Raw genomic sequence first — 20,108 nt, forward strand, 5'->3', positions numbered from 1 at the left:
AGTATTTTTTTTGGTATGTATAGAGATGTAAGACTTTCAAAAATTTCTGGAATTCCGGAAATGGGTTGCTCTTGTTGCAAATTTATGTCTTTTCTGGATAAGAAGCCCGAAACGCTTCGCTGCCTACGCTTCGCAGAAGTTCCGGAAATGAATTCAATGGTCACTTACATCTCTGTATATAGTAGACATGTTTGATACCAAAAGATCTGAATACAGATTTATAGCCAAGTTTACAGCAACGTCAAATAAAAAAATCAAGATGGCAAACTTTTTTGTGCAAAAGTGTAAAATATTTAAAAATGAAATTATATTGTATTATGACCAATTGATTGGTGAGAGAAAGATAACTTCTGTTTTAACAATCAGCCTTAAGACAACTAATTGTTTGGAAGACTGTACATGCCTATAAATCATTTATAATAAGACCAAATGATTGTTCTAGCCTTCCAATTGAACTTATTTTCTCTCCATAAAACACTTGCTTTAATTAGTTGTCTGGAAAACTTTGGTTTAAACTGAAATTATCTATCTTTTGAAAAAAAAGGTCATTTTGCCCACTTGTTTCATGAAATCTATTTGAGTCAGACATTTTTATTTTCATTGCATATGAAAATGTTACAAGACAAGACCAGCAAGTTAGATGCTTTCGAACCAGGAGATCTGCAGGTTGACACTAGAATAGGATGGATCCTTTGAAAAATATACTTTGCCTTGGGTACAATGTTAAATATTTCTTGACAGTGAAAATTCACAAAATGAGGTTATCTTTAAAGAATGTCCTTAATGCACACTTTTGCCGAACATGAGTAGAAAATAGGACATGAACATGAATTAGGCTAAGGGAATAGTGAATGATTGTATTGTATAATTTTGACCTTTCACCCATGCTTTGTTAGCTACAATCCAAGCACTTAAAATTGCAATGCAATGACAAAATCAAAATGTTATGTCTGAAAAAAAATATAAAATGTTATGATATTATAACTACAAGACATTTTCTGACACAAAAATTAATAATTTTTTAGAATTGGTTTAGAGTTTAAACTGTCCTTGAAAATTTTATCGTCTGCTCCAGTTTTTCTGTTATTTACCTATTGATTTCTGTATATTGCAGGAAGTGGTTCAAGCTGTGGCAAGATCTTACAACGTTTCCCAGAGAAAGACTGGGATGGCTGTCCATTTACACAAGGAATAGAATGGGTAAGTAGATTTCTTGTTTCCATGTGGATGTTTTTGATCCTAGTTTTCTTGAGTGTATTCATGGGTTTGCTGATCGGGTCAAAATACATCGTAAATGTTTTGTTTCATAGTTTTTCTGTGAGTGGCTCAATCTGTCATCTATGATCTAGTGAAATCTTTTTTGCACCTGGTAAATGTGTTGCATAACAATTTCATCAGATCATAGATAGAAAGTGAAATCACCTACAGAAAAAAAAAAAGACAAAATATCTTTTGATGCATTTTAATAAAATTGTGAAATCAAACACTAATCCTGTGCCAGTGCCTTCTGTTGAATATTATCTTGTTACCTTTCAACCACCTTAATCACTATATGGATGAAAATATTGATGAATTCTATAAATTCTAGATGTTATACAGTGCTGAATTTAACATACACTATAATATGTTATGGCGACTTAAAAATGGATATTTTTTTTTTTTAAAAGTTTCTTTCTTTATTTTCTCACTATTCTGAAGAATCCTTAATAAAATAAGGTTTGTACTAATGAGATGGAATAATTGTAGTAGAAAAGTTGGACCTAAATCTCTATTTCAATTCATTTGAAATGTTGTCCCTAAACTTAAGCTTTGTTTTTGTTAAGGACCAGAGAACTAATTGATTGGGTGCATTTAGTGAAAACATATAGCAAATTTCTATTGATTGTAAAAATCAAACAGTTTTAAGACTAAATGTTGGAATGAAGTTCAAACAAAAATTGCATGTATACACAATGTTTTTGTGTTCGATTAGTATTTGGACATCTTTTCAAACACAAAATCAATGAACTAAACACATTGTTCTAAAGCTTAAACTTTAATGTTTAAAGAACTGAGTGACTCTTAGTCCTATTCAAATAGCAAATGGCTGCCATTTTTTTTCCGCCTCTCTTTTTTTTTTGTCTGTAAAACTGTTAACTCTTGATATTATCAGTGATTGACTAAGAGAAAAAATTGAATAGGGTCGACAAAAAATGACGACCTTTTGTTGTGTGTAAATACTAATCTTTGTTGATACTGATTTATTTATTTTTTATTTCCCAAAGTTTTGTTCGAAAACATGTCTTACACCTCTTCACCATTGTTGACATACAATCTTTGAATATTTGCATAATGTAACCCTTTGCACTTTGCCAAAAAAAAAAGAGAATTAAGCCAGACTTAACTTGCAAGTGAATATATTGTGGGAAAAAAAACGTTTGTTTGTTTTTGATGATTAGCTGTGTGTTCAGAACGATGTAACAGATAAAAAAAAACCTATCACTTGGAAATAGATGAAATATTTCTAAAGTAAACAAGGTTTGAATATAATCTGTTGGTTGCAGTTTAGCCGAGTCCGAGTATCTGAAATATTTTTTTTCTACCAAGCCGACGAGAGTTACAAATATTGACTTAATAACATAGTAAATAATATTTGTCTGTAAAATATTGCAAGTAGAAGCCTCAGTGTTGATCTTGTCAACAATCAGTGACCATATCCTGTCTCCAATACTTGGACCAAAAATATCCTATTGTTTTGTCGCGTCACCCAAAACTAAGTTGTGCAATATTTATATTTTGCAGAAGTTCACTCCTCCACGCTAAATTTACGTCATTTTGAAGTAGAACATTTTCCAAATTCCATGTCCAAAATTGTTTGGTATACTTGCCAAACTCATATAAGATGACCTTATGTCTTATAAGTTCAAAATTTGAAACAATATTTCTTGTTGATTTGTGGAGGACATTAAAGAAGTTTATAACAAGACATAGCCTCATACAATTGGGTTCTCAAGTAAAGCCACGACAATCAGGGTTGGGTCAATGGCCAAAGACTCCCTGATACAGAAAACTCTTAAATTCTTTTAGTTGTCTGTGCAACATTTCCAAATAGTGTATTCTGCTTTGTTTCAGTTCTGTCAGCCATCAGGATGGAAGTTATCCACTCAAAGAAAACAACCAGAATTCTATGTGGCAGTATTAACAGATATAGATGCCGACCGCCATTACTGTGCTGTGTTCACCTTTCACGAAACAGTTGCCATGACACCAACAAAACCTGATGATGAAGATGGTGATGAACATGAAACCTCATTGGTTCATCATTCGTTAATGTTTGCACCTAAAAGTCTGTTGCTTGTGTCTAGGCTAGACTATTTTGAAGCATTCAGGGTAAGTTTTATAAACAGCAATCATGACATGTCCTGCTGCTTGTCAAATACTTGAAGCCATGGTTACATCGTCAGCAGAAGAAATGATCTGCAAATCTTTTACATAGTCTTTGAACTGATTAACAAAGTTCCTTTAGATTCGAAAATATGCCTGGACAGAAGAGAAAAAATGTTCCTTCAACGCTACATGTGCACATTTTTTGGCAAATATGGCCCTACATTTGGAACCCAGGTAACTTTCTGAGGAAATATAACACATCAAAATTTTGGGGGCATTTGTTATGTTAATTGATATTTTGATTTAAAAGAGGATGTTATTGGTTATATTATGTTTAATGTAATGATTATCTTGTATTATAGAACTGTTTAGGTATTATCTATACAGTATATATAGAGAATTTAGACGTACAGCTGGAGACACTGGTGGGTAATATTCTAGGATGTGTTCAAGTCCCTCCACCAGGTGAGAAATAATTTCACTTATTTAGAACAAGAAGCCTATTGTGCAATGATTCTCTTAATGATCACACCATTGCTCTGTCGTCTGGTGCTAGAGCTAACAGAGAATAAGCTTCATCATCTAGTCAAATACGAAGGGATGGTGTTTAACCTTTATAATGTTGTGTTCACCAATACACCCACAGACCAGATTTTCAAACAGTACCATTAATTTCCAATGGTCCATGTGTTAAGAGGACTCAAGCTCTTCTTTTGCTCTGACTGAAAATGAATCAAAAATGGATTTTGACAAAAATGTATTCATTTTGGCAGTTGATTTTGATCTGAACAAATTAAAAGTGTAAGAATTATTCTATATTTCAGGAGGACCACAAGTTAGATTCTCTATAGGTGCTGGTGATAGACAAGCTCTTCAACCTCCATTATGTCCAACATTACCAGCTACACAAGTTTCAGTGGCACATTTATTCGAACAATTAGGTAAGTGATCTGTAGGTGAACAAAAGACAACTTTATTTTGCTAAAAACTTTAACATGAAATGTTTAAAAAGGTTGTTTGGGTATGGAGCAAAAATAAGGCAATAATTAAAACAGGATCATGAAATCTACTTTGTGTTAGTTGATTTGAGCAGTAATGGCCATTTGCTTTTGGAAATGTCTGAAAACCTACACTGTTTTTGTTAATGTTTTGAAACATCTTTGCTGGACTATGCTTGAAGTTATATTGTGAGAATTTTTTCTTTCAGGTATCAACAATACATTGGCCATATTTAGTGCTGTTATAACAGATCATAAGATATTATTTTTCTCAGAAAGTTATTGTCATTTAACAGAAGCATGTCATGCTGTAACTTCATTATGTTATCCTCTCAAATACAGGTTTGTTATTCTTTATTTTCATTTCTGTTTGAGTAAAAGGTCTTCACAGGCCATTTGGTATGGGAACCAACCAACATCTATTATGGAAATTACCTTCAATATATTTTCATAGTTGGTTGCTCAAATCAAAATTTGTTCAAAAATTCAGTACAATATTTTCAACTGTTATAATATTGTATATTTAGTGCTATCCCAAGATAAAATTTTTCCTGACATCAAGGCCATATTTTGATTGTATAAAACACAAAAAATAGCAAATAATAATAATTGTTCAAGAATTCAATCCAAATTACATCTTAATAGACATATCTGATCAGCGATATCTATATATATATAATTCCTGCTTACCTTTTATTCTCTAATTTTGTGGGGCTCAACTGCTGCAATCTGTAGTCAACTTTTCAAGATTGGACTGTAGGCATAATGAGCAAAAAATTATGATTGTTTTCCAATAAGACTGTTTCTATTTGAAGTTAAATATATGTTTGTTTTTTGTAGTTATGTATATATTCCAATATTACCGGCCCATTTATTAGAAGTTTTAACCACACCTACTCCCTTTATAGCTGGAGTTCATTCTTCATTACGTAATGAAATCACAGACTTGGTAAGTCATACCAACTAAACTTTCAAAAGGAGGGCATTTTGTATAATACTTTTTCTAGTATTGAAATCTCTTGCAGTCTCTTTTGGTATAGTATTTAAATAATTGTACTGGAACTTACTTTTTGATGATCTTTGGTACTCTCTGGTCCTTGCTAGATCTCTTGGCATTGATCTTTCCCAGGTTATCAGTACCCATTTACTGTTAGGTTGACAGGATAGTATGAAAAAAGGACTTGTTTAAGATTACCAGAATTCTCAACCAATCAAATGACATCAAGATTTGAAGGCTTTGTCGTATTATGCCTGGTCATTACAGCTGGGTAGACAGGAATAATGAGGAAAGATGAGTTATTCAATATTATAACTCTAAATTAGGCCATCCACCATAGTTTCCTTAATGTTATAAAACAATTTTTTGTGTCGCAAACCTTCTACTGCTTTCATTTAGTCTTTATCTAAGAGTAAAAATATAGTTGCCTATAGCAACATACTGTCTTATTTGATTGACTACGGTATTAGTAAACTCTACTAATTATATTTCAGTTTGATGTAATAATAGTTGATCTAGATAGTGGAAGTATTACTATACCAGAATGTGTTAAATTATTAGAATTACCAGAAACAATACTTAATAGAACCAGAAAATTACTGTCTATTGTAAGTAGATCTGTGGCATCCAATGGAATGAAAAATCTCTTGGCCCTTTAGTTACATTCAGATGGAACAATAAATCAAGAAAACGCTTGCAAAATTTCCCATATTGCAACTTTCATATCTTCTTTGCTCAAAATGGATGTAATAATCCATTCATTTCATTTAACTATAATACATACTTCTTTATTTCAGATTCTCACACCTCAGTTATTAAGTGCTGATTATGCGTTTGCTCCACCACCCAAAAAACCATCATTAATTCTACATAGGGTATGTATTATGTTTCTGTAATATGACCATCTGAATAGATACAATCTCTTTCTAAAAGAACTATCTGACCTTTGATGAGTCAACTTCTAAAACTGTGGATCATTTTTATTCCTATGTTATTTAAGTATGAATCAGCATAACCAATAGCTGAGAGTAGCCAGAGTTTTTCTGATCTTCTGCAACAATCATTTTGTCCTGAAGCTAAAGGGAGATAATTTCAACATGATCAGACCACAAACATTGTGACAATGTTTCATTGTGAATTGGTTTTTCTTTACAGGATAAAGAAATCCGAGCTGTGTTTTTACGATTATTTGCTGAATTATTTACTGGTTACAGATCATGTTTAACATGTATACGTATCCATCCGGAACCATTCATCTCGTTTCATAAGGTAAACATTTTCTAAAACTGTGTGTAGGATTGATAGCTTTGAGCTTAAACTGTTATACCTGAAATTATTTCAAACTTTTCAATTGGAAATTGATGAGTTGTTTTAAGACTTTTTTTTTTAGGACCGGTATGTAAAAAGGTCATGAAACATACCCCATGTGGTTAGTTACGTAGTTGGATTGTCGTCTGCTAGGCAATTAGGTGCCATGTTTGTGAAACCTCCTAAAGGTTGGAAAAAATTCTGATGCCAGGTTTCCCATAGTTGGTATCGACTTTCGATCCCTCTCACCTCAAACAGACACAACGATACTTCTATCTAGAACCCTGATATAACATTAAGAAATTTTATTTCAGGCATTTTTTCTGGGCCATCGAGGGATGATGGAAGATGATTTTACACATCGTGTTTTAGAGGGAATGAGTTTTAATACTTTTGTTGGAGAACGTGGTCCTCCTTATCGTGTCTGTGATATTTTTGATGAAGTAAGTAACATATAAAAACCTAAAATCTGACTTGGCATTGTGGTCTCTAAGGATGTTGATAAGATCTTCTGGTGCTATAGACCTTATACATGCTTCGTTTTGAACACATCGAGTAAGAGACGCATATAACCAAAATAATGTAATATATTGAAAAGATGGCAACGTCATATATGGAAATAGTGTTTGTGACGTCAGTGACATAACATTACATCTTTTGTGTTCGCATTATGGGCCTCGTTCTGGATTCAATACGGCTGACGTGAATAAGGTCTATTGGAAGCAAGAAGATGCAGAATTTAAATTTATATAATGATGCTGAATAGTCTTGAATCCTGGAAAGCACTGCTTGGACCTAATTTGTTAATATGCAAGACAAAATTACATAATGGCGGATTTAAAAGCTTACATATATGTTTACTATTTTAGGTTTATGCAACTATTCAAGATGAATTAAAAGAAGAAAAAAGTGATTTAGTGAAAATGATGTTTAACACTAAAAATATTTCTAATCAACTTTATTTAAATGTAAGTTTTACATTTATTTTGCCATCTTGGTCTTATGATCTGGGGGAAAAAAATGACACCATAACATTTAAAAATGAATATTATATTTTCATGTATGTTTTATCTCTAGATGAATATCAAATAACCCCCTTCATAATGATAACCTGTAGGATATGCACCTTAAAGATCCCTCAATCTTCACAAAATTTCTCTCATTGTACACTGCATGGCTTTCAACTGTATCAGAAACTGATGTTCCTGAAATATTATAGATTGTAGTAAAATATATCTATTCTGATTGTTTTTGCAGGAGTTCCCCAATCCTCAACCCTATATACAGAAAGTCCCAAAACCTACAGATGGTGCTTATGCTAGAACTCATCAACCTGCTTTCCCTTCATTAAATAATAAAATGGTACAAGATATAATAGATGAAGGCTTGGCTAAATCCAGTATTAAATCAAAGTAAGTAATCAAAGATCTTGATTTAACTCTTGGTGCTGTTTGAAACAGATTTGGTCATGTCCGACTCATTTGTCAAAGTGGTCCAAAAGGTTTTTTTCTTGACATCATTGGCAAAATTGTTGCATTCTGGTTCCCCTTTTGACAACTGTCAAGCAGAAATACTTCACAATATTTTCATAATTACAAATGCAATTAAGCCCATTGCAGAGTGGGATGGTAACGTCTATTGGCGTCATAACTTATTCTTGTTTTTCTTGAATGCAGGAACCTGCAGGAATCAGAATGGTGCAAATAGATATAAGAGGCCTGATAATCATGTACAGGGAAAAAAATGCCTTGGAAGTTTTTCACCTTGGGATGAAGTTTCTCTTCCCAAGCCTTGCCTACAACAGAAAGTGCTATTTCTTCTGGAAAAGTCAATCTTTGCCTTTTGTATGCTGTTTTTGTCCTTTCTGATTTTTGCTGTAACTAAATTTATTCACTTTTTCCAGAATTGCAAATGTTCGACCTCATCAACCAAGAATAGTACCTATGGGACCACCAGCAGCAGCAATAGATAAACAGAAACTGGTAGAGAATAATGCCAGAAGACTAGAAGTTCTAAGAAATTGTATTAATTATATCTTTGAGAATCGGATATCAGATGCCAGAATTGTAAGTTTTCTTTTTTCAAAAATTTCTACCTTGGTCTGAAGTATTTGGTTTTGTTTGCAGAACAATTTCCCAAATTGGTTGTAGAAGGAGTAGACTGCGACACTGTTGTCCATATATGATGTGTAGGGATTGTCAATGCTACAATGGATTGTGTTGACGATATTTTGTTTGAGCTTAGAATCTAAGTACCAAAAAGTATCAACTCAACTTAAACAAAATATGAGCTTTGTGAACTCATTGAAAGGTGTTTTGCTCAAAATATAAGTCACAAAGTGATATCAGGTGATATGAAAGGAAACAGACAGAGTCAGCCAGTGATTGGTTAACATTTCACCATTAACATTTTGTCCATTTTTTTTATTTTCTAATCCCTCTGTTTTTCAGATATTTCCTGCAGTATTAAGAGCATTAAAGAGTAAAGTAACAAGATTGGCTATGACACAAGAATTAAGTTATCATGTATTATCTAATAGAGCTATGTTAGAACATCAACAGTTTGATTTGGTTGTTAAGTTATTAAACTGTGCTTTACAGGTAATTGAATGTTTATCTAGTACCTGAGCTCAGTAAATGGTAACCACTGTCTTGTAACTTACTAGTACCAGTACCGATTATTTTATTTGAACTGTAACATTACTGCGAGATTAGCAATGATAGTTTGAGAACTAATTTATGTTGATGCTGTGCTAACATTAATAGATTTGTAAATATTACCATTTGGAATTTGTCTTTACAGATGGCAATTTTTAATAAAATCTCTAAGATAAAAGTTGGTTATTATTTGATATACTTACAACTTATATTTCTTATTACGTAAAGACTTTAATATTTATGAATTGATTTGTATTATAGAATGATTCTAGTATGGATGAACATGGTGTAGCTGCTTCCATTCTACCTCTTGCCACTGCATTTTGTCGGGTAAGTAGAATCTTTAAATTCACTACCATTAGTTAGTGACAGTTACCCCCATCCCCTTAGTCCCCTCCTCCCCCCATGTCCCCCCCCCCCACCACCCCCCTACCTCCATGTTCCCCCTGTATAACAAAACAGGAGTATTACATATACATATATTTACATGTATATCTAATTTATGTTGTATTACAGAAACTGTGTACTGGAGTGATTCAGTTTGCCTATACCTGTATTCAAGATCATGCCGTCTGGGCTAATCTACAGTTTTGGGAACAATCATTCTACCAAGATGTTCAGAAACAAATACGTCAGTTATATTTACCTTTCTATGAAGAACATAAAGTAGCTGAAAAACAAAGAGAAGGTTCCAGATCACCACAATCACCAGCTGATGTAAGAAATTTTTTTTCCTAATAAATATGGATAAAAAAGCTAACATTCTTAGCTTTGTGGACTCTCCAAATGTATTGTTGAGACATTGCCAAAAATAACATTTGAAGCAGTTTACAGAATTGAGCCAGTGCCTGAAATGAAAAGTATTGGGCAAGACCTTGATTCTGGATATATTATCTTTCAGAATCATGATGCAAATTGGAACCGATCTTTAAGTTCTATTCCTGAAACTGGTAGAAGAACTAATAAGAAACGTCCTCGAGAAATTGGTGTTCTAGAAATAGCAGCAGAACAGGTATATATGTATATCTTTTATGATATATAAGATTTTCATTGTAAAAAATTCTACAGATGGCTTTAATTGAAACGCTATAGGGATGATGTAATCTGTATATTTTACCATCTGATGGAACTCAATTTCAGCTATCTGTATCACTTTTCAAAAATATAAAAAATAATTCTTTACCATTAAAATTACCATCTGATGGAACTCAATTTTAGCTATCTGTATCACTTTTCAAAATAAAAAATTCTTGTGCCTTGAAAAATGTCATTTCTTAATGAATGTTATTGACATTTTTAAGTACATTATTGATGAATTCATAATAATGGTAATATGTCCATTTTAAACTGATTATAATGTTTTGGAAGAGAAATCTAATCTATTATGATTTATCAATGATGAGAATAAGATTAAAAAGTCCAATTCATTATTTCTGTATTTTCTAGCTACGTATTTGGCCAACATTAAGTAAAGAACAACAAGATGAATTGATGAGTAATGAAGAATCTACAGTCTACAGTCAAGCTATACATTATGCCAATAGAATGGTATATTTACGTGTTCCCCTCGACGTTCATAAATCATTTAAAAATGCTGTTGGTTTTGAAGGTGAAAGCAACAGTAATAGTAATATAACAGCAAGGTAAGGGCTTTTTGACTTTAAGTTTATTGAAATGTTGGGTGTATCTTAGATCTTTGAAATGTTTTAAAGGGATTGTAAAGACGTTTTCTAAATTTTTTATGTGTATCAGAGTCACTGATGGCATCTAACACTTAGTTTTAGTGGAATTGCAGGAACCACAGTCAAAACTTGTGAAAATTGAAATGGGGCAAATTGATGCTATTAATATTCTCGATAAACTCATAATGATTTGCCAAACTGATAATGATTTGCCAAACAGATAATGTTTTGCCAAACAGATAATGTTTTGCCAAACAGATAATGTTTTGCCAAACACATAATATTTGCCAAACAGATAATGTTTTGCCAAACAGATAATGTTTTGCCAAACAGATAATGTTTTGCCAAACAGATGCCAAACAGATAATGTTTTGCCAAACAGATAATGTTTTGCCAAACAGATAATGATATGTCTATCAGATAATGTTTTGCCAAAAAGATAATGATTTGCCAAACAGATAATGTTTTGCCAAACAGATGATGATATGTCAGATGCTGATATAAATGCAGTTGTTTCTTAGATAAAAACCATTGTAATATTATAAACACATTACACTTTCTATTATAGTATTGCGGAAAGTGATAGTTTTGATGCTGAAAGTGGTTTTGATGAATCAGAAGCGTCTGATGTTAGTGGTAATGTTGTTAGGTTTGTTACAAGATTTGTTGATAAAGTATGTAATGATGGTGGTGTAACACAAGAACATATAAAATCTTTATATCAAATGATACCAGGTATACTTTCTTTCTCCATCTTTCTTTTGTTACTGACACTTAAGTTGATTATCATGGAGTCATATTCGCAAAAAATTAACTTACCATGCTCTTCATCTGCTTGGTCAACTACCAAAATGATTTTTAGTTTTAACCAAGTAGATTACTGCAAATTCTCAGATCTTGATTTAAGTTAAGATTTCAAAAAAATATGCCCCTGATCTTGGTGCTCAATTGGGATTTGGGGGAGAAAATTAGATTTACTGCTACTGACATTGAAAGAGTATCAAAAATAAGGATTTATCTCTACACCAAAAGTAAACTTAAATGAATTTCATTTGATTTGAATACTGCCAAAAGCCTAAGTTGTCAATATACTAACAGTGAATATTGTAATGGAACTCACTGAGCAGGAGTACCAAGTGAACATGAATATTCAATTCAAAAGAAATGTTGTAATGAATATTATGTTGTTGCTTGTTACAGGTGTGGTTGCTATGCATATAGAAACATTAGAAGCTGTTCATAAAGAAAGTAAAAGATTACCACCAATACAGAAGGTACAATTTTCTTTATTTATGTCTAAAAAATTCACATTATCATTTGGAAATGTATTGAATTAATAGGAAATTCCATTTGAAGTAATGTTAGATTTTTAACTCCAAGACTTAGTATGTAAGAGGAAAGCAAACTTAGCAAAAAAGAAAGAAACAACTATATTTTACAAGGATAACAACTTAGGTTCACAGTTAAGGATCCTTTCTACCGGCTGATCTTCTGCCAAACCTCTTGACATTGATCTTTCCCAGATTATCCGTACCCATTTATAGCTGGTTCAAATGGAATATTGAGTTTAGATGACTTATTCATGTTCATCAGACTTTCACACATTGATTGAAATCGGAATCCACGACCACCATTTGTTTGATGTACACAAGCAAATGACAAAATGTAAAGAAACAACGCTCTAACCAACTGTGCTATAGAACCTCAGAAGGCTAAATGTAACGTTAAAATAAAACAAAAATTCAATTTAACTAATGATTTTTATTTCAGCCCAAACTTCTGACACCAACATTATTACCATCAGAAGAGATTGTTATGGAAGGTTTACGTGTATATTTATTAGCAGATGGTAGAGAAGAAGGAACTGGTAATTATATGGGTGGACCATCACTATTACCAGCTGAAGGTGCTGTCTTCCTCACTACATATAGAATAATATTTAAAGGTACACCTTGTGATCCTTTAGGTAAGTCAGTTTAGGTTTAATATATTGTGTACTTAATGTAAACTTGGAAAGAACAGAAAGAAACAATTCTTCCTCCAATAGGACAGTACAGAAACGGATATGTAACATTCAAAATGTTCTGATCTATTTACTTATCCGCCATTTTGAATTTTGTCTGCACTTGCACTTTTTTAACTCTGTTCCAACATGTTCTGTTGATTCCATAAATCCAGAACTCAACAATCAATCGCCCCCCATATCTGAGTCATTTGATCGTGTATTGGAATTATTTTTGCTATTTCAGCTTGTGAACAGATAGTAATAAGATGTTTTCCTGTATCTACTATCACTAAAGAGAAGAAGATTAGTGATCAATATTTACCACATTTAGATCAGTGGTTACAAGAAGGTCTTCAAATCAGATCTAATGTGTTCCAGGTACTCTTTAGTTATTTCTCTTTTGACAGGGTTAACATTACTTTAAAGATGGGTTCCCTTATTTTCAAGGAAAAGTTTGTCCATAATTAATTTATAATTACCAGCAGAATTCCAATGAATGACCGATCAAGAAAGGTCAAAAAGTTATTTTTTATGTTAATCCAGACTGTACATACATGGACATTTATTTGGTAAAAATTCTTAATTTTATGCAGTTAATGAAGATAGCTTTCGATGAAGAAGTTGGTTCTGATGATGTAGAAACATTACGTAAACTGACTAATAAAATACGCAATCCACCATATATATTCAATACCTTCGCTTTTAGTGGCCAGATGATCCATGAAGCCACACCTCTTCATAAACATAAAGAAAAGAATGCTTCTCTTAGGTAGGATTAAATTATTTCTTTAGATCTGATCTGACAGTTATTCCTGTCGACTAAACGGGTCACTCAGTTAAGGATTTCTGCACTTTGTGAATTCATGGAATCAAATCAAAAAAAGAAAAGAGTCAAGTATGTGTTCTATATCTGCCGAAACATAGTGCAGAAAGGAATTCAAAATGGCGAATTTTGGAATTTTGAAAGTCACATATTCTGCTTCCGTACTGTTTGATTTGGGCCAGAATGGGAACACATGGATTCTGTTCAGAACTCTCCAATTGAGCGCCGCCACCGATCATTGCGAAAAGGTTTTGCTCTGTCCAGCTGGTAGACTTTATATGAGATCTCACTAAACTTTGACTCACTTTTTGTTTTGCTTTCTTAAAATTAACACAAAAACCCATAACAACTAGTTTTTGGCTAAATGCTGCAACGATCTTTCCTTGATGAATTGTACCTATTTACAGCTGGATGAACAGGAATGATGTGAAAAGATAACTTATTGTAATTGCTGGCCATTTAACAACTAACTAAGATAATCCAAATCACTAAATCTTGCATGTGCACAGAAGTATTTTGTTCTTGATTGTGAATATAACCAAAATGAATTTCATCAATAAATGAAAGAAATGAGAAGATGTGATTTATATAATGTAAAAATTTGGTTTCAGACAATTTGCCAAGAGAACATTAATGAAGACGGCACGAAAAGCTGGTTTAAAATCGAAACAATCTACTCATAAACAAAAATATGTATTACCCACACCTCCTACAGCACGACGTAATGTTTCACCAAGATCATCAGATAGTGAATCAGAACGACCTAATAGTGAGGCTTATGATGATCTCTCTAGTAAGTATTCAATCATAAAAGAAATTTCCCATCAGACTTAAGGCTTACTTTTTTTAAAGGATACTACCTCTTAGAATGGACACAAAATTTAAAGTCTCAAATTTGGTCAACAAGTGTATTTATTCATCAGTTGGACTTACCAGGTACCATGACTAAAGAATAGAATCTCTATATAAGACGATATATCCTTTAAACTAAGTAATTGCAAAGTGTGTTTCAAAAGTACTTAGTTTAATGTGTTTCTACTTAGTTTTATGAATTATTATTGGATTATAGAGAGATTCTTTTGTATAGTTATGACACTAGGTAAGTCCCCTGATGAACAAAGACTCATTTTGGCCAAGTGTAAAAAATTCAATTTTTTGGTCATTCTAAGAGGTAGTATACCCTTTAAGCTCTTTGGAATAATTTGATGGAAAAGGTATTTTTAACATTTAAAAATCAAAAGTTATTAAAGAATAGATATATTAAATTGTTATATTATTTTATATTGCTACTAGGAGTTGAAGGTTTGAATTAGATGTTGTCACCATCAATGTTGTGCTTGTGTTATGTTATCATTATTCACTAGTTCTCAGCATCATTTTCTAAAATAGAAACTTCATTTATTGCCATCTGTATCATGGACATTCTTGCAAATGAACATTCTTGTAAAGTGTCAAAATATTTTTTAAATTTTGTCAGTTTTCAGTTTGCTTCATGTTATGTTTAGAATTTAGAAAAATTTAAATATTCCATATTTTTTATAAAGCCACTAAAGAAGGTAAACAAATTGAACATAAGATTTTGGAGAAATATCTGTCTTTGTAGTAGATGATGTTATTGCAGGGCTGTTGATTTTGCGTTGTCGTTGTCCAATTGGCAAACAAATTAATCAACATTCCTTTGTTTTGCAACAAATGAAAATGAATTAGTAGTAAAATGCTTGACACCCATGAAGGTTGATTCTTATATTTTCAACAATTTCACTGAAAGAAATGACACATCATAATTAACTTTTCTAGTTTTCTTTTACTTGCAGTTTGTTTTTGTCTTAAATCTTTTACCTTAATTTTTTTGTGACCTAGACCAGTGCTTTTATGAGACATATGTTCTCCTCATTGTCTAACACAGCTGTTTTTAAAGGGACAGATACGCCATTTTGGGGTGTTGATTTTAGTCTTGAATATATGTAAAGAGTCTCCAGAAGTACTAGAATTGTACGAAAATGATTCCTTTAAAAATACTTCAAACTAGGAATTTTTCTCACTATTTCTATATATGTCTTTTCTATATATCACAGAGTATCTTAAATTGACAAGTCATCATTTTAAAATTCTAGACACACATGGTCACGCATGGATTTGAAGGCTCAAATTTCGATGGTGAGCTTTGAACACTATAACTGATTGGCTTAGTTAAAAAAAAATCCTGTTTCTGAGACTAAAGTATGATTGGTGAGAAAAAATAGCCTATTTGTCCCTTTAATGGTCATTTTCATGGATAGTTTGCCAGTTTCTAAATATCTTATATCTAATCAAATCAATTTATATTTCAGTCATTGATGAAAGTGAATTTGCCTCATCATTATCCAATGATCCTAAGAATCTAGAAAGATTGATGGAGAGACCAAGTTTTCAAGACTATCAAAGATTAGGATTTGTCAATCTCTGTATGGTGGGCCAGAAATCTAATCGAGATCTATTTCGAATATCTACTGTTAATGCTAACTATTCTGTGTGTAGAAGGTAAGCTAGTGTAAATATGATTAATTCAATGTGTAGTGTTGTGGTCTACAACCAGGCTCCAAGGCCACGAAATGTTTCTCATGCTTGCTGAGCTTATTTTTTTCTCAAATTCATAATGATTTTGTATCACCAAAAGTTAACATTTGAAGATTAATGTGATAATACCAGAAATTGATTGACTTAGAAAAAATTCTTTGATACAATCAGACATAGCTGCTTCAAATTTGAATATAATCCAAGATAAAGGATTGTGTGGTTGCCATGGTTTTCTGGGGACAGCCATAGCTTCTATTTGCTTCTATTTCAGTTATCCTGCTTTACTAGTCGTACCAGCAGCTGTAACAGATGAAAGTATAAGAAAATTTGCTAGATGCCATCGGCAGTACAGGTAAAGATTTTGATCTTTCTTAAAACTCTGCCTTTACTATTGCGTACTGTAAAACCTAAACTTTTCATATAATTGATTATGGATTCTGATTCTATGAGTTCTTATATTTTACTTCAGTTGAAGTCTTAGATATTTACAAAATGCATTACTGATGTACATTTCAATACAGACATTATACAGAAGTTGGCATAGTTGACAAACCCAGTGATAGAATGGTATAAGGTGTCCTTAAAAAATAATCTTGCTCTGCTTCACTAGTGACACCTGTCTCAACACTTATCATAAGGGAGCTCAAATCTTGGGACTTGAGAGCTGAAAGCTAAATGTAGACTATAATATATGTTGATTTTTGTAGATTACCAGTTATAACATGGCGACATCCTAGAACTAAAGCGTTATTATTACGAGCTAGTGGTTTACATAGTCGTGGTTTGATGGGTATGTTACGTCACAATCCTTCTTCTGGTCAGTAGAAATCTTCAATGTCTTGTTTTTAACTTGGGTCCTGTAAGCCAAATATTGCAATATGTGACTTGGAGATCAATGATTCTATCTTGGCATAGGTTTAGATTTTTTCTTTGAATTTCTCAGGTTGCCAGTGGTGGAAAACCCTATGCCCATGCCCCATATCCATGCTGCATATCTTTTTTTAATGTAAATCTTATTGTGTGTTGCAGACTGTGCATCGATTATGGATGGTGAAAAATGACTCTTGAACAGTTCGAAATAAAAAAAAAATAGATTAATGCTGTAATGTAATAAAAAAAAGATTCCTCAGAGCTCACTGCATGAAGTTGTCCTACCTGAACCACAAAAATTTGATGTAAAATGGATTTGGTGGTTCAAGATTTTTGAATTGTTATAATTGTAGGTACATCCCATGGTGAAACATCTTCCAGTATTGAACAAGAGAAATATTTCATGGCAGTGGTGGCCGCTACACCAAACAATGCTCGTTCCTACCACCCTTCTTACAGTGATTCCCTTACTAGTCTAGATTCCTTAATGATGGTAGGACTAATGGATCCTTTAAACATACCAGAAACACCAGACGTCATAAGACGAGGTGGTGTTTATAAAGCAACTACCACTCAGAGATCTAGTGTAGCTAATAAACAGAAACCAGGATGTAAGTAAAAGATTGTGCTTATTTCTCCCTTTTTTGTCTCCATAGCTAAAATCAGATATTGTTTTATATTATCATTTCTTGTGTGTAGATTTTTCAGTGTTTCTAAAATCCACTTTAGTTTCCATTTAAAATTTAACATGAGAAATTTTCTAAAAATCAAAATGACTTACATTACATTGAACATTTTTATTAAAAAGTGCCCTCAGACTATAGTGATTACCAGTTGTGAATAATGGTCATTTATACTGAACACAACTCAGTTGCATGGGGGTTGCCTTGGAAGCTAAGGGTTGTATGCAGCGCTCTTACCTTGACTAAAGTTGAACTTTGGCTAAAGTCGAACTTTACAAAGTTAGGATTAAGGCTTTCATTTTCTATATTTTGATAGTCAAATTTAAGCACGACTTTCGTACAGATCGACTGGTGCATATCTAAAGGTCAACTTAAGTCTAACTTTAGTCACAGTTTAGGTAAAGTACGAGCGCTGCATATGACCCTATATACTGATATTCTTTTTCGCAACCATACACAACTGGTGGTCACTACGGAGTGAGGGCACCTTAAAGCATGTAGATAGTTTTTGTTCTTGCTAATCTTGTTTAATTCAAATTTTCTGGATGGCTTACAAATGGTTTTTTTTGATTTGCATGTTGAACAATATATTTTATACTTATAAATGTTTGGGTTTTGGCTGAGGTTTTATAAAAAATGGTAATTTTGAGTATAAGGGATTGGAATTTTGGTTTTTTTACTATTTGCTTACTTAGCAATTTATGGATAGTTTTGAATCTCCAACTATTTGAAATCTTTTTTTTTAATTATTTGCTTAAATATTCTGTTTGCATTTTATTTGCTTCCCTACTCTAGCCACAACAAATCTGACTTCTGAGGGTGATATCTTTAAGAAGAGTGGTGCCTCTCACGCTGTTCAACGACTTCGGGCTAGCTTTGGCAAAAACCACCACAAATCTATTCGTAGGTTACACAACTTTCAAAACCTGTCAATCATAATCTTGCTATTTTATTTAAAACGACAGCGTAAGATAATATTTACCGCATTTTAATCAAAATTAATTAAGAAATAATGTTTTGGCCAAAAGTTCCCTGCTATTGGATAACAAAAGTAATAGAGCACTTGTCCACCATGTTTCTTTAAGGCTATTTAACTTTAAGTAAGACTTGCAAAGGGGCAATTATTTTGTGTTTGGAATGTTTTTATCCAAAAATTATGATTCAATACTTATTTGCAACCAAAGACTATTTTCCTTAACATTTGTGAAATAGTAAGATTATGAGATATTTCCAAACTACATTCATTTCTGCAATAACACAAAGATACACAATATTGCTTTCATATACACTGTATTTATTCTCATCTGTTCCTAATTCACATACTATATCCCTTGCCAGTGCTTCTGGGAGCAAATTATATACTATAACACCACATACATTCACAGAAAATATAGTTATGATGTTTGAGATTCTCAATGAGGGTAGAGACAACTCTAGTTTCAAGTTGTTTTTCATGTTTTTAAACATATTTTAAAAATTAATTCTGACTCTGGTTAGTCAACGTATTCTAGAAGTAATCAATTTGCTAAAGTGGCTGTTTTATTGCAAAATATTTTATTAATTCATTATGATTTGTCGTCAATTTGCTATGATTTATTGCCAAAGCATGTGTATTTTATGTGAAATATAAAAAAATGGTTCAAATGAACCAAAACTCTGCAAGACATTTTGGAGCACACGTCAAGAAATATATAAAACATACATGAACTAATTGAGAATCTCAAAAATCTGTTTGGTAATGTAGAGGAAATTTAACAAGTTAACAATTTATTGTTTTGTCAATGTGTTTCATTTTCAGGTTTTACTAATTTCTTTACTAACAACCATTTTGACTCTTTCAGTTCTGTTTTCATGGGTTGAATATTGGGTAGTTATTTTTAGAATTCATTCTAAATGTGATAATATAAAGATGTCTTATGTTTTGTTACACAATGTTCAGGATATACCTATAGTGTCAAGAGTAGATGAACAGAATGATGATCTTGGTTACTGTGTATCTATAGATGACAAGATATCTTGGTGACTGTTTATCTTTAGATGACAACATATCTTGGTTACTGTGTATCTTTAGATGACAAGATATCTTGGTGACTGTTTATCTTTAGATGACAACATATCTTGGTTACTGTGTATCTTTAGATGACAACATATCTTGGTTACTGT

The 20,108-nt window shown here is 32.4% G+C and overlaps 1 protein-coding gene across 1 annotated transcript in view; it reads left to right on the forward strand.

Annotated features, from left to right (window-relative positions):
* Positions 1-259: 259 nt before the first annotated feature.
* The window catches only part of LOTGIDRAFT_232003 (hypothetical protein), a gene marked incomplete at its 5' end in the record, with an annotated part of 30,643 nt that continues 10,794 nt past the window's right edge, over positions 260-20,108 (forward strand). Inside the window, 29 exons of the mRNA XM_009055562.1 lie at positions 260-332; positions 1,115-1,200; positions 3,112-3,369; positions 3,729-3,831; positions 4,191-4,307; positions 4,574-4,706; positions 5,205-5,313; positions 5,856-5,969; positions 6,159-6,236; positions 6,517-6,630; positions 6,984-7,112; positions 7,539-7,637; positions 7,927-8,081; positions 8,573-8,735; positions 9,120-9,269; positions 9,588-9,656; positions 9,843-10,043; positions 10,228-10,338; positions 10,773-10,969; positions 11,577-11,743; positions 12,209-12,282; positions 12,779-12,974; positions 13,258-13,391; positions 13,607-13,782; positions 14,448-14,629; positions 16,167-16,356; positions 16,664-16,744; positions 17,100-17,209; positions 17,616-17,873. Of these exons, the coding sequence (XP_009053810.1) occupies positions 260-332; positions 1,115-1,200; positions 3,112-3,369; positions 3,729-3,831; positions 4,191-4,307; positions 4,574-4,706; positions 5,205-5,313; positions 5,856-5,969; positions 6,159-6,236; positions 6,517-6,630; positions 6,984-7,112; positions 7,539-7,637; positions 7,927-8,081; positions 8,573-8,735; positions 9,120-9,269; positions 9,588-9,656; positions 9,843-10,043; positions 10,228-10,338; positions 10,773-10,969; positions 11,577-11,743; positions 12,209-12,282; positions 12,779-12,974; positions 13,258-13,391; positions 13,607-13,782; positions 14,448-14,629; positions 16,167-16,356; positions 16,664-16,744; positions 17,100-17,209; positions 17,616-17,873 (4,027 nt within the window). The remainder of the gene's footprint in view (positions 333-1,114; positions 1,201-3,111; positions 3,370-3,728; positions 3,832-4,190; positions 4,308-4,573; positions 4,707-5,204; positions 5,314-5,855; positions 5,970-6,158; positions 6,237-6,516; positions 6,631-6,983; positions 7,113-7,538; positions 7,638-7,926; positions 8,082-8,572; positions 8,736-9,119; positions 9,270-9,587; positions 9,657-9,842; positions 10,044-10,227; positions 10,339-10,772; positions 10,970-11,576; positions 11,744-12,208; positions 12,283-12,778; positions 12,975-13,257; positions 13,392-13,606; positions 13,783-14,447; positions 14,630-16,166; positions 16,357-16,663; positions 16,745-17,099; positions 17,210-17,615; positions 17,874-20,108) is intronic.

This window comes from Lottia gigantea (genome assembly GCF_000327385.1).
Source record: "Lottia gigantea unplaced genomic scaffold LOTGIsca_25, whole genome shotgun sequence".
Lineage (NCBI taxonomy): Eukaryota > Metazoa > Mollusca > Gastropoda > Lottiidae > Lottia > Lottia gigantea.